This window comes from Pogona vitticeps, chromosome 1 (genome assembly GCF_051106095.1).
Source record: "Pogona vitticeps strain Pit_001003342236 chromosome 1, PviZW2.1, whole genome shotgun sequence".
NCBI lineage: Eukaryota > Metazoa > Chordata > Lepidosauria > Squamata > Agamidae > Pogona > Pogona vitticeps.
The window spans coordinates 332,064,620-332,078,242 of NC_135783.1; the positions used below are offsets into that span (position 1 = coordinate 332,064,620).

General features: G+C 41.1%; 1 protein-coding gene across 3 annotated transcripts in view; it reads right to left on the reverse strand.

The window, feature by feature from the left end:
* BTBD7 (BTB domain containing 7) overlaps positions 1-13,623 on the reverse strand; it is a 100,041-nt gene that overhangs the window by 61,939 nt on the left and 24,479 nt on the right. For all 3 annotated transcript variants that reach the window (XM_072986599.2, XM_020802210.3, XM_020802211.3), the window contains exon 2: positions 6,719-6,906. In XM_072986599.2, coding sequence (XP_072842700.2) covers positions 6,719-6,800 — 82 coding nt within the window. In that variant the 5' untranslated portion in view covers positions 6,801-6,906. The remainder of the gene's footprint in view (positions 1-6,718; positions 6,907-13,623) is intronic.

The following is a 13,623-nucleotide window of genomic DNA, read 5'->3' on the forward strand; positions in this document are numbered from 1 at the left end:
AGGGAAGCAGCAGTGATCTAACATGTCTGCTGAGAGGCCTAGCAGAGGGGGGTGGACTCTGGCTGGCAACAGTTGCAAGTTAGTGCTGAAGAACAGCAGCAATCTATAGAAGGCTGGTTCTGAGGCAAAAGAAAAAAAAAAGTGGTCGCTTTATTTTGAGGCTTGACTTTTGGAAGCAGCCTGTTCTGGGGGGGGATTATGCCCTTGACTCGAAGCCAAATGGCAGAAATGGGGGAAGTAAGAGACCCACAGGTAGACCAAGGTTCTGAGGAGGAATTTGGCTCAGTGCAGGAGGAGAGCACGGGAGAACAGACCTTAGAACTCAGAAAAATGCTCCTAGCCCAACAGCATGAATTTAGGATGAAACAATTGGAAAGGGAGGCCAGAGAAAGAGCTGAAATCCGTCAGGCAGAGGCAGATGCCAAGAAAAGGGGAATGGCCATGAGGATAGAAGAGATGGAACTGAAACACAGAATTAGAATGGCACAATTAGAATTAACATTCCTAAATAAGAGAAATAACAATTTATCAGTTGAAGAAATTTCGGAAAGAGAAAAGTATGAGGCTCAGGCCAGACAAAGTGAGCAAGATCTTGAAAAATATAATCAGCAAAAAGACATTAAATTAAAAGAAATCAGAGATAAGACTGAAGAAAAAGTAAAAGAGATAAAAGCTAGGGCTGAGGAAGAAATTTTACAGATCAGGGCTGAGTTTGAGGCTAAGAAAAAGGAGCTGGATTTGAGAATAAAAGAGAAGAAATTGCAGCTAGAAAAGAAACCAAAAGAAGGCACACAGGTTAAGGCACAACATCAAAACCTGAATTATTCTGAAGAAAACATGAGGGAAACATGGGACCCTAAGTACTCCAAAGGGTTAGTTCAGAGCCCGCCAAAAATGGGCGGCCATTTTGTTGATAAAACTTCTGGGCAGAGCCAGTCCAGGAACCAGATTTTGGAGGGAAAACCAAAACCAGATGAGAAAGACTCCAAGTACAGCAGAAAATGTTATTTCTGTCAGGGAAAGGGCCATCTAATCTCAGGGTGTGAGAAATGGAAGCAGATAAAGGGAAATTTGCCTCATGATTTGAGTGGAACCAAGCCAAAAGCTGTGTTCTGTGTCCAGAAAGAGCAAAGCTCCTTGTCACTGAGGGACCCTGTTGCCATGGCTACTCAATCTGGAACAGTTACATCTGCTGATCAGGCTGGGGAAAATGGTCCTCTTGTGGAGGTCAAGCGCTGCTTACTAGTGAGGACAGATTCGCAGTTGTTTGAAACCGCAGGGGTGGACATAGGAATACTTGACCATCAGTATAGGGGGCTAAGGGATACTTGTTCCCAGGTGACCCTGTGCCATCCAGATATTATTCCTAGAGAGTATATAATTCCAAATGAGAGCATGAAGGTGGCAGGGATTGAGGGACAGGTGATCTCGCTGCCAGTAGCTGAGGTACCTGTGAACTTTCAAGGCTGGAGGGGAGTTTGGCGGCTAGCGATTTCATCGACTCTGCCAGCAGCCGTGCTCGTGGGAAATGACCTGGCTGAACATGTGAAACGGGTGCTAGTGATTACACGCTCACAAGCTAACACAGGGACAGTTCAAGGGGGTATTGGAGAGCCCGAGACGGAAGCAGAGGGGAGTTCCGAGGCTGTGGTGGAAACTTTAAACACGGACAGCAGATTCGGCCAAGAGCAAAAGGCAGACGCCACTCTCCAAAAGTGTTTTGAACAGGTGACAGACGCCCAGCTAACACCTGGAACCTCAGTGAGATTTCTAGAGAAAAAGGGAATTTTGTATAGAGAGACCATGAGGAACATCTCAAAAGGGGGAGATGGGATCAGAAGTCAGCTGGTGGTACCTGAAAAGTATCGCCCCATGATCTTACAAAGGGGGCACTCTGACATGTTTGCTGCGCACTTAGGGGTGAACAAAACACAACAGAGAATTACACAGAATTTTTACTGGCCTGAAATAGGGAAGCAGATCAAGGAGTTCTGTAAACAATGTGATGTGTGTCAGAGGCAGGGGAATAACCGTGACAGGACCAAAGCAAAGTTGTGCCCTTTGCCTGTGATTGACACTCCGTTCAAATGTATAGGGGTGGATATTGTGGGACCTTTGCCCAAGGCCACAAAGAGGGGGAACAGGTTCATTCTCACCATTGTGGACCATGCAATGAGGTACCCTGAAGCCATTCCCTTGACTAACATTGAAACTAACACAGTGGCAGATGCCTTGGTGGGGTATATGTCCAGGATGGGATTTGCCTCAGAAATAATCACAGATTTGGGCGCATCGTTCACATCGAAGCTCATGAAACGGTTATGGCAAATCTGTGGAATTAAACACAAGGAAACCACTGCCTATCACCCTGAAAGTAATGGGTTAACGGAGAAGTTCAATGGGACTCTGATGCGCATGATTAGGGCTTACTTGGCAGAGAATCCAAACAATTGGGACCAGAAGCTGCAATCCCTTTTGTTTGCTTATCGATCAGTGCCACAAGCCAGTACCGGGTTCAGTCCGTTTGAACTCTTGTTTGGGAGAAGGGTGAAAGGGCCCCTTGATTTAATCAAACAAAATTGGGAGCAGATCACCCAGGATGACCCACAAGACGTTGTGACATATATAGACTCTTTAAGGAATGACCTAAAGAGAAACCTAGAGCTAGCAGCAGAGACCCTGCAAGCTCAAAAGGTCAGAAAGAAAGCTTTGGATGACCAGGAAGGCAGGGAGAGGCACTTTAACCCAGGGGAGGAAGTGCTTTGGCCTAGGCCCTGCAAAAAGGACAAACTGCAGCTGGGTAGCCCAGAAATAAAATACTTGGGTCACATAGTAGGGGGAGGAGTGATCAAACCCCTAGAGGCCAAGATAGAAGCAGTTCGTGATTGGCCTAGACCCAACACCAAGAAAAAGGTCAAATCATTTCTTGGGTTGGTGGGCTACTACAGAAAGTTCATCCCGAGGTTTAGCGAGATAGCGACTCCGCTGACCGATCTGACGCGGAAGAAGACTGATGACCGCATCCCGTGGACCAGCGACTGTGAGGAGGCGTTCCGGAGGTTGAAGGAGGCCCTCATCAACTATCCAGTGCTGCGTGCTCCAGACTTCGACCGGGAGTTCATCATCTACACCGATGCGTCTAACAGCGGGGTAGGAGCAGTTCTTTTCCAGGAGGATGAGAATGGTGACCAGCATCCAGTGTCCTACCTGAGTAGGAAACTCCAGAAAGGTGAGAGACATCTGGCAACCGTGGAGAAGGAGTGCCTGGCCATAGTCTACGCGATCCAGAAGGCCAAGCCTTACATCTGGGGAAGACATTTTATTCTGTGCACTGACCATTCACCACTGCAATGGTTAAAGACAATGAAAACCCACAATAGTAAACTTATGAGGTGGGCTTTAAACCTGCAAGACTATGACTTTGAAGTGAAGGTGGTCAGAGGGTCAGTGAACTGTGTTGCTGACGCCTTGTCAAGAAGACCTGAAGAATGAAGACGGTGAAAGAAACATGGACTATGTATATATTTTGGTGACCAAAGGTTAAATGTATTTGTTTATTAAACATGCGTGGTTTGTATCAATAAAGGTAACTTGATGTATTGGAAATGGTAAATGTTTAAATGCCTAATTGACATGTTTGGAGTGTAAGTATAAGTAAGTATGGTATTGTATGTTGTTATATAACTGTTTTTGTATGTTTTGGATCCAGGTTGTTTTTTTGGTGAAAAGCACCTTAGCTTTCCCCCTACAAAACAACTTATAAAGAGGGGAGGTGTTACATACAACACTGATGTTACCTGTCTGTCATGGGTTTGGAGGGAAAGTTCCATCCTATGGGGAGTGGAAGGCGGGACATCAGGAGGAGGGGCTGTACTGTATATATATGTGGAGCTTGTGTGGAGAAGTTTAGAGAAGCTGGAAGGAGAAGCTGGGAAGAAGAAGCTGGTGTGGGAGTCTGTGTGTCAGACAGGGTACTACTGTGTGTCAGTCAGTACCAACCTGATAGGTTCAGGTGTCTGTATGGGTAGCCAGAACTGATAGGTTCAGGGTCTGTGCTTTATCTAAAGGTGTTCTGTGTGAACCAAACTGGTGTATGTATGATTGAGACTAAGCCACGTTACTGTATCTTATTCATTTGATCATTTTATTTTCCCTGTGTGTTATTTAAATAAACCTTATTCCTTTGTTTGTTAAAAATCCATTCCTAGTCTGTGTGACTCCTTACAGGGAATGGTTGGTGGCAGCTTAGTGAAAGTGTGGCATACCCTAGTAGGTCTGGGGTTTGTCACACCTGTCCCTTAGGGGGAGTGTAACCCCATTCAGGGCAGTAAAATGGCCCTTCAGCCTGTCTGGTGAAGCACCCACTAAGAGCACTTCTGTCTTGTCTGGACTGAGTTTCAATTTATTAACCCTCATCCAGTCCAGACACGAGTTCAGCACAGAAACTGCCTCACCTGGATTAGTGGGAAACGAGAGGTAGAGCTGGGTATCGTCGGCATATTGCTGACTCCTCAGCCCAAACCTCCTGATGACCTCTCCCAGCAGTTTCATGTAGATGTTGAACAGCATGGGGAACAGTATTGAGCCCTGAGGAACCCCATGACATAACTGCCATGGGGCAGAGCAACTGTCCCCCAGCACCACCCTCTGGACACGGTCAGCCAGGAAGGAGCGGAACCACCGTAAAGCAGTGCCCCCAACTCCCAACCCAGCCAGCCTATCCAGAAGGACATCATGGTCGATGGTGTTGAAAGCCGCTGAGAGGTCCAGGAGTATCAACAGGGTCACACTCCCCCTGTCTCTCTCCCGGCAAAGGTCATCGTACAGGGCGACCAAGGCAGTCTCCGTGCCAAAACCCGGCCTGAAACCCAACTGAAATGGATCCAGAAAATCTGTTTCATCCAGCAGCGCCTGGAGTTGCCCGGCCACAACCCATTCCAACACTTTGCCCAAATAAGGGAGGTTCGCCACTGGTCGGTAGTTGACCACCAGCCTTGGGTCCAGGTTAGGCTTTTTAAGGAGTGGTCAAATTACCGCCTCTTTCAAGGTGGTAGGGACCACTCCCTCTCTCAAAGAGGCGTTCACGGCCTCCTGGATCCAGGTGTGACCCCCCCCCCAGCTGATCTTCCAATTAGCCAGGATGGGCAAGGGTCAGGCGGAGTGGTGGTAGAACGGACAGATCCAAGCATCCTGTCCACATCCTCAGGTCTCAACAATTGAAACTCATCCATTAATACTTGACCTAAGCACCTGTTCTCCCTACCATGGTGTCTCAGTTGTGGAGACGATTGAGTAAGGGAGAAGGATCTCAATTTTGACCACCGTTCATTGTCAGAGAGTGGAAGCAAAGACTGATCTTCTAGCAGGCTCCGAGGCAATGGTGTTCTCAGTAAGGCAGCAACACTCTGCAAAGAGGGGCTCAGGCATTTGCCCTCTGAAACTAAGACTCTATACTGGGCATCAGTAGTGAGAGGTAAACCCTCAGATTGACAACTGAGGATCCAAAACTGTCGCATCCTCATCGCTGTCAACAGATTGTATAGGCTGAGGCATTTTAGTTTTTGAAGCCCTGGAACTTTCTGAAGCAGTGTCACATAGGCACACACAGCCATTTTCTGTGCATACAAAGATGGCACGAAGAAGAAAGATGTATTTCCAAACTCTGCATTTTGTTTGTTTTCTCTGTAAGAATTACACTGTTGTTTGTTTTAAATTTCCAAAAAGAAAGGAATTTAGAGTCACAGAAAAGACTATAAATGAGGTCAAAAGACATACTGCCGTCTGTTTCAAAGAACACAAGTAGGGCTGCCATATTTGGTCTAGGTTCAAGTACATTCAATCTACAAGGGACATAACAGCTTCTATCACGCTCTCAGGTCATGTTGAAAGAACTAGGGAGTATGTGAATGCTGGGAGAAGGCATAAGTCTCACACTCACAATAAATCAGTTTATCAGCCATATGTAAAAACAGAACATTGTTCAGCTAACTAAATGCTAAGATCACCTTGAGATTTTGCCACCAAAGGCTTTTGAAAAAAAGCTACGGAATGCATGACATATTCCAGTGAAACCCCAGTTTGATCAATATGACTGGTTACTATTATACTGAACAGACCAAATATTATTTACAACATAATAGTCTATTCACTATATGACTTCATCATTTGTCACAGTCCTAATTCTAGCTATGTGTTTTTAAAGATTCAAATGAAAACTACATGTTAAAGGTGATTTAGCTTGAGCTCAGCACAGATCAACTTCAGCACAGGCTGTAGTAATAAAGAGGATAAAATTTACCATTCATTCATTTCTTCCATACTGTTTATAATGTTGTGTCCTTTGTTATGTCCTCAAGCCCTTCAAAGGAAGTCTGAGAAACTTGCAAAATAGTAGCCAGTGAGCGTCACAAAGAGCAGGAATTACAGGTCACCAAGATCAAATGCAACTCCCATGCAAAACTAACAGATACTGCAAATTTAGTTGAGAACTGGGTAAAAACTGGAAACTTGAAAAACTGCTACAGCATGAAAAGAGAAAGCAGGTAAAAATGGCAATGCCATGGCAGCTTTAGCAATATTGAGTGCTATTCAGTGGCAATTACACAAACCAATCTGTTTATCAAACAATGGCAACTCCATGACAGATACTGCAAGTAAACACAGGATATGGAAATATATGAATTAAAACTCCCAAGACAGGAAAAATATAAATTCTTACCTATGAACGTCTGTTGTGCCTGAGAATTTCCCCCTACCCTTGGGGAACACGAATGAGGGTAGTTCGAAGCATTAGCACCCATTTTCTTCAGTCACACAGGCATTCCACTTGCTGGCTCATCAGTGCATGATCCCATAATCCATTATGAAATTTAACACACAGGTCAAGCAGGTTCTTTGCCTCCATGTCTGACAAAAATAAACATAAAAATCATTAGTATATTTTTTTAATTACACAGTTATGTCAATGCCCTATTTAATTGAAGTGAGAAAACATATTTTCCTCACCATGAGCTGTTTGTTAACAGATCTGCAAGTGTTAAATTACTTTTACGACAAAAAAAAAACACCCACAATTTTTTACAGTAAGTTAATTAACTACTTTGACTGATAAAACCTGCATCAACTCATATCTTGCTCAGCAGAGGTCGATGCATAAAGGGCTACAGAACATTTGGGGAAGTTCCAGTTCTTAGAATTTATTTTTCATTTTTCAGCTTTATGATTCTTACAGATACAAGGAGTACAGGCTAAACGTATCTGCTCTGTGAAGAACAAAGGCACTTGGGAGTCAATGACTATATCCTCTAAACCTACAAAGTGTGCTTTATATTGTAGAAGCATGTATGATCCTGTATATATATAACATAAAGGCACTACTTTCCTTAAGGCACTTTCACTCTACCAAAAAACAGTGAAGACAGACTATGTGAGTGAAATGGGGAAAAGATTTTAAGCCTGCATCCTTGGGCACAAGACACTAGCATCATAAACCATGGACAAGTAGAAACACATGTACTCTTTTTGAAAATGAATCATCACATTTTAGAAAATACCAGGTCTTTACTGCCTGCAGCAAAACAATTCAGTTAAATGCCATTAAAACTCACAAACTCTGTTACAATGCACTGTTGGCAACAATGCTTTTATAGGGAAACTCCAGGAAAGCAAAGTAGAGATTATAGATCAACGCAAGGGGCATAACTCAGTAGGACAGCATGTGCTTTGCATACAGAAGGTATCAGGTTCAATCACTTTCTTTTTTTAAAAATTCACAAATCTAAGAAACTCATTTTATATCTCTTTGCTATGACACATTTAAAATTAGTGTTAGAATTTCACAGAATTTCACTTTTAGCATTTCACCTTGAAGGCTATGGCCACAAAATTATTGGTATCAGTGGCCTATACTCCAAAATGGTCTATGCTTGAAAATAGCATCACAAATGCTTTATATCAGGGCAAACTTTTATACATAGGTCTAAATTTGTTTCCTTCTTATATGTGATAGGCATGCTCAACTTGCATTACTTATGCCAACAGCTATATAGCCAGTGGGTCAGAATTGAAGTAGGATTTTATTTAAGAATAATTTGTGTATTATTTCAACTTAAGCATGCAACAAAGAAGCAATAAATAGAAAACAGTATACAAATACAAACAAACAAACAAATCAATCAATCAAACTACTGACTAGCTAACGTATCTATAAAAAAAACAATTTAAAATGACATTGGATATCACAGGTATGATAACTAATAAAAGGCAACTTTAAACAGTTCTGCTTTTACTGACTTCTGGTTGCTGTACTGGTCAATTTCCTGCTTCTGTCGGAAGTCGGCAATTACTGCAATTGTCATCACCATGATGACTTTAAATTAAGTGTCATTAATTAAATGGGGGAGGGTAGTTTCTACCACAAGTAGCAAAATAGGAGTATTATGAGTCTTGATTTAGAATGAAGCAAGGTACATGCTTTGTCTTAGACAGCACTCCCACTGGCCTTGAAACAGAGAAAGCTATAGATTACGTGGCAAGAGACATGACAAAACATTTTAAATTTTGATTCTGTTTTGTACAGATATTACCAATCTATCAATTCATTGCCATTTTAAAAAGTTTTTTCCACCTCTTGCTTCACAAAAAAAATCTCCAGATTATTTTAGTCTAACAGCTTTTAAAGAAACAACCTTTTATACTCTCAAATTTATGTCCCTTCTCAATTATTACCATAACTAGTAAGAGCAAAACCCTTAACGGGAGAAAAAGCTGACTTGATTACAGATTGTGAGTTTTCTTATTTTTTTACAAAAAAACCCTTTCATATGTGATGGATATACTTTTTTTTTCTTGCATAGCTACTGAGGTAGAAATTGAAGATCTGTGTCAAGAAAATCATTTAAGTGTCCTGCTGTTTAAAATCAACATCTAATTGGCCCAACATTTAAACAACAATTATTATTAAAATGCATTAACTCATCACAGGAATATTTAAATCTCCAATCACATTAGCAATATTTGTATGTAATGTATGTATTGATTTGATTGATACTGTATACTGCACCATTAGTGCAAGCACTAATTTGGATGGTTGACAGATCAAAATTAAAATCCCATAATATCTCACATAGCAACATATATTCAAACAATTTGGTGAGAGACAACTATGAAGTCTAAAATTTACACACACAAGAAAAAAAATCACAGTGTCATCAGCATACTAGAGGCAGCAAACCCAAATCTCCCTATGATGTCTCTCAACAGCTCCACGTAGATATTAAAAAGTATTGGGGAGGTAGTCAATTCCTATGAGATCCCACACCAGAGGTTCAAAGTGGTACCGTGTTTCCCTGAAAATAAGACAGGGTCTTATATTCATTTTTGCTTCCAAAAATGCATTAGGGCTTATTTTCAGGAGATGTTTTATTTTTTTCATGTACAACAATCTGCATCTATTCAAATATAGTCATGCCATCTTCTTTTGGTTGCTGCCCAATGGTGGAGGGTGGGGTTTCACTTAACTGGGGCTTATATTTCACGTACGTCTTATTTTCGGGGAAACAGAGTAGATTGAACTGTACCATCTAGAATTGGCCACCAATGAAAACAGCTGAGACCAGAGCCTCCAATACCTAAATTTGATAGCCTTCCCAGAAGGATACCATGGCCAATTGACATCAAAGGCTACAGAAAGATCCAAGAGAATTAACAGGGCTACAGTCCTCCTGTCAGCCTCCCTTAGGAAACTGTCTTGCAGGGCAATCTATGGCAAATTTGTATTTCCTGTGGCAAACAAAAAAAGTTTTCTATGATCAAATACATTCACTTAGACAGGGCTGTGAGATACAAGCCTCAGAAAGCCAGCCTTAAATCTTGTCAATTGGTCACTACAATTGTTTTCAGAGAGACACCAGCTAGGTGTACATCTTCAGCTACCTGTTTCAATTAGATCTTACACCTTCCCCTGCCTCACCATGGCAAAGTCAGGCAAGTGTAGCCTTCACGTTTAGCTTTGAGGCAGGGAACAAGCAGGGATTATCTCCAAACTGTGCTGATCTTTGGAGAGCTCAGAGTAAAAATACAGAAATCCCCATTCTTCAGTTCCAACCTAAGAGGAGGGTTGGGCTGACTTTCCAGCAGTGTGAGCCAACCACCATTCAAACAAGCCCAAGTATCTCTGTCTCTCTCATGTTAATCCATGGCCAACAAACCATACACAAACCGTTATTCCATCTCTCCCGCCTTCAGGATCAAAAACTGCTATCTTATGCATAGCTATCTAGGAGTAAGCTCTTCCAAACACAATATGAATACTTATTGGTACAAGTAGGATTGTGATAAAGAGGAATAGAGCTCTATTTTGGCTGAGCTGCTAAAACTAGTTTCTGGGTATATAGATATATGGAGATAACTGTCAAATGGAGCAACCAGTTTACAAAGCTGCATTCAGCTCTTGTTTCAGCATTTCTGTTTCACAGTTATTGTTTATCATACAGAGCTAGGAAAGTCAAATGTTCCTGGTCAACTAGAAATGCAAGAACAGCATCCAGGGATTTACAGCATTCATTCAGTCCTATAGATAATATTTCCCACTATTACAAAACAAATTAGAGACACTGATGCATAGGACTCTGAAATATCTATATCACTCCTGCATCCGTCTTTAAAGTGTTAAGGTTCTTCAGTGTTTTGAAAGAGTAAAATAAATCCTTGGCTAATATTTTGAATTGATCACAACATATTGATTATATATTCAACATCACAAACTACTTTTAAGAGAATGGAGAGATAAATCCTCCCAAACAAATGCAATATTGTACTCAGCATACAACTGGACACGCTTCTGCTGAACAAAATGCAAGTGACACTCTCCAAATTCTCAACAGTCCACAAACTGAATATTTTTGTTAAAACAGCTTGTATATAATATTATAGGAAACCTTATCTCATGAAGATAAACCTAAATAGGTTAATTGTAACTAGTTAACATCCAGGGCTACAATCCAACTATCTCAATCTTCCCAAGAGGTCCCATCACTTCTCACAATTTAAGAATGTCTCAAAAAATTGGCAATAATCTGAGGTTTCCAGGCTTACAGCCAGGAGTCTTTAATCTAACAAAAACTCTTGTGTTCAAACCAGGCTTTGGGTAAGAGCCACACTTTTGTATACAAGCTTCCTCTCAACACCAGCATTTTCATACTATATTCCATTGGGACTTCAAAGAGATTAAATGACAAGGTGCAAAACAAAAAAATACATATTATGCAGCCAAATATTTCAAACGTCTTTTTTTCCAAATATGGTTATTCTCACAGGAATACTGAAATAGCCAACTCTTCGAAAGGAATGTTAATGTGTTAACTTAATGTTATTTAGACAGATAGGTTTTCAATGTTATAATAGTGTGTCAAAAGGGAAGGGAGAGAAGCACTGATCCAAAAGGGCAAACTGTCATTAATAAATTACAGATTTTTCTGTTATTGACTTCCTTGCCTTGTGCCATACAGATATGGCAGAATACTTGCCCAGGGCACAAGATGATACTCTACAGTGGAGGTTCAGGAGCTGGTTATAGCAAGATAATGATATGGAGAGCTGCATGTGTATTGAAATGTGCACTGAAATAATGTTTGGTGACCACTGTGGTAAAATCTTTATGAACTGAACAAATCAAAGTGAATGAAAAAAGTTATTCCAGATAATGCATACTGCATGATAACTACCTATATGACACTTCTAACACAAAGGGCTGTGTCCACCTCAAACCCCTGCCTTTCTGCATAAAACTACAAAAATTAGTTTGTATTGCAGTGGTGTAGAATTTGTAGTTCACTGGGAGAAACACAGCTTATAAATTAAACAAATAAAAAAATAGCTCTTGGGCTCCATGCTATTCATCATCTTACCTCAAGGGCCCATTCTTTCACATACTACATGTTTGCTCTTTGCTCAGACTGCAGAGTGAGAACTTTAGTGGGGTGAAGAAATTCAGTGTAGTTTTAAAAATTTATTTATTTATTTATTTGATTTATATCCCGCCCATCTGGTCTGGTTGACCACTCTGGGCGGCTTCCAATAAAGGTGAATACAGTAAAACATAAGGATACTGTATTACAAACAATCCGAACACATACAATAATAAAACGAATATTGAATGAAAGAAAAAATAAAGAAAGAATTAAATATTGACAGGAGGGAAGGCCTGAACGTATAACCATTTTACTACTAATTAACTGTTTAGCATTCTAAAATATTTATTATAACCATTTGAGTACTATCAGACAGAGTAAGGCTTAAGAAAACATCTTCTCAGCTGAAGATTTATAATGGGACCAGTCTGTCACTTTTTCCAAAATGAGTCTGCTAGGTTTTATATCCAAGGGCAATTTCTTACGTTTCAACACTGCCAGACTGCAAAGAATTGTTATGGTTACAAAATTAATACAATACAATCTTTATTGGTGGTCTCCGACCCAATAGGATACATATATGTAATATTTAAAATAGATGCAAGCAATTACCATATTTGCCGGTGTATAAGGTGACTGGGAGTATAAGACGGCCCCCCAACATTCCCACTCAGAATGTAGAGTTTGTTATATACTTGCTGTATAAGACTACCACCACTTCCGCATGCGTGATTCTGCTTTGGCTGCATCATGGGGAGAGTTCCTTTTGCCCCTTTTGGTTCCTTTTCAGAGGCAGCAGCCATTTTGGAGAGGCAGCAGCCATGTGGCCGCATCTCAAAATGGCTGCCGCCTCTCTGCTGTTTGACAGTCAGCTGTTCGGCGCTAGAGTCAGGTTGTTCCCAGGCTAGGAGCGGGGCTCTACTGGGTCTTACTACCAGGTAAGTGACTTCGCTGGGAGAGAGGGAGGGTTTGCTAGACATGCACCCGGAGTACAAGACGACCCCCCCCACTTGGAGGCATGTTTTTCAGGGCCAAAAAGTCATCTTGTACGCCGGCAAATACGGTAAAACATTTCAAGATAGCTAAAACAGTATAAATTAATAAAATAGATTACCCATACATTGTTTTTTATGACGGGGTTAGGTAGAGGTCAAGATTGTCTTTCATATTATTTGGTTAGAGAGATGGAATTTGGCCACTGATTCGGTGGTTATCTTGTTTGTGTCACTTAATAAATATTTTGTATGCCAAATCAGAGTCCTACCTAGGAAGACATTCATTATGGGCTTATGGGGTTTGATATGCTCATTTCTGTAAAAATTACACACAAAAAAGACGTGCTTCAAAGTTTCAATTTCTCTATCCTTACAAGGACACAATCTTTTTTCGTAAGGGGTGCCAGAATATCGCCCATCTAAAATTGAGGATTGGAAACAGTTAAATCGGGCTCTTGAGAAGACACACCTGTATTTTGGGATAATCAGATTCGCCAAATGGGTAAATTGTACTCCAGTCATTTAAATCAAAGACTACTTACTTGGATAGAGGAGGAAAATATTTTGGGGAAGGAACAGGCAGGATTTAGAAAAGGTAGATCAGCAACTGATCACTGTATGATTTTGAGCCATCTTGCAGAGAAATATATGTTCTAATGGTAATGGGCTCTATACTGCATTCATAGACTTAAAATCAGCCTTCAATTCTGTCCCAAGAG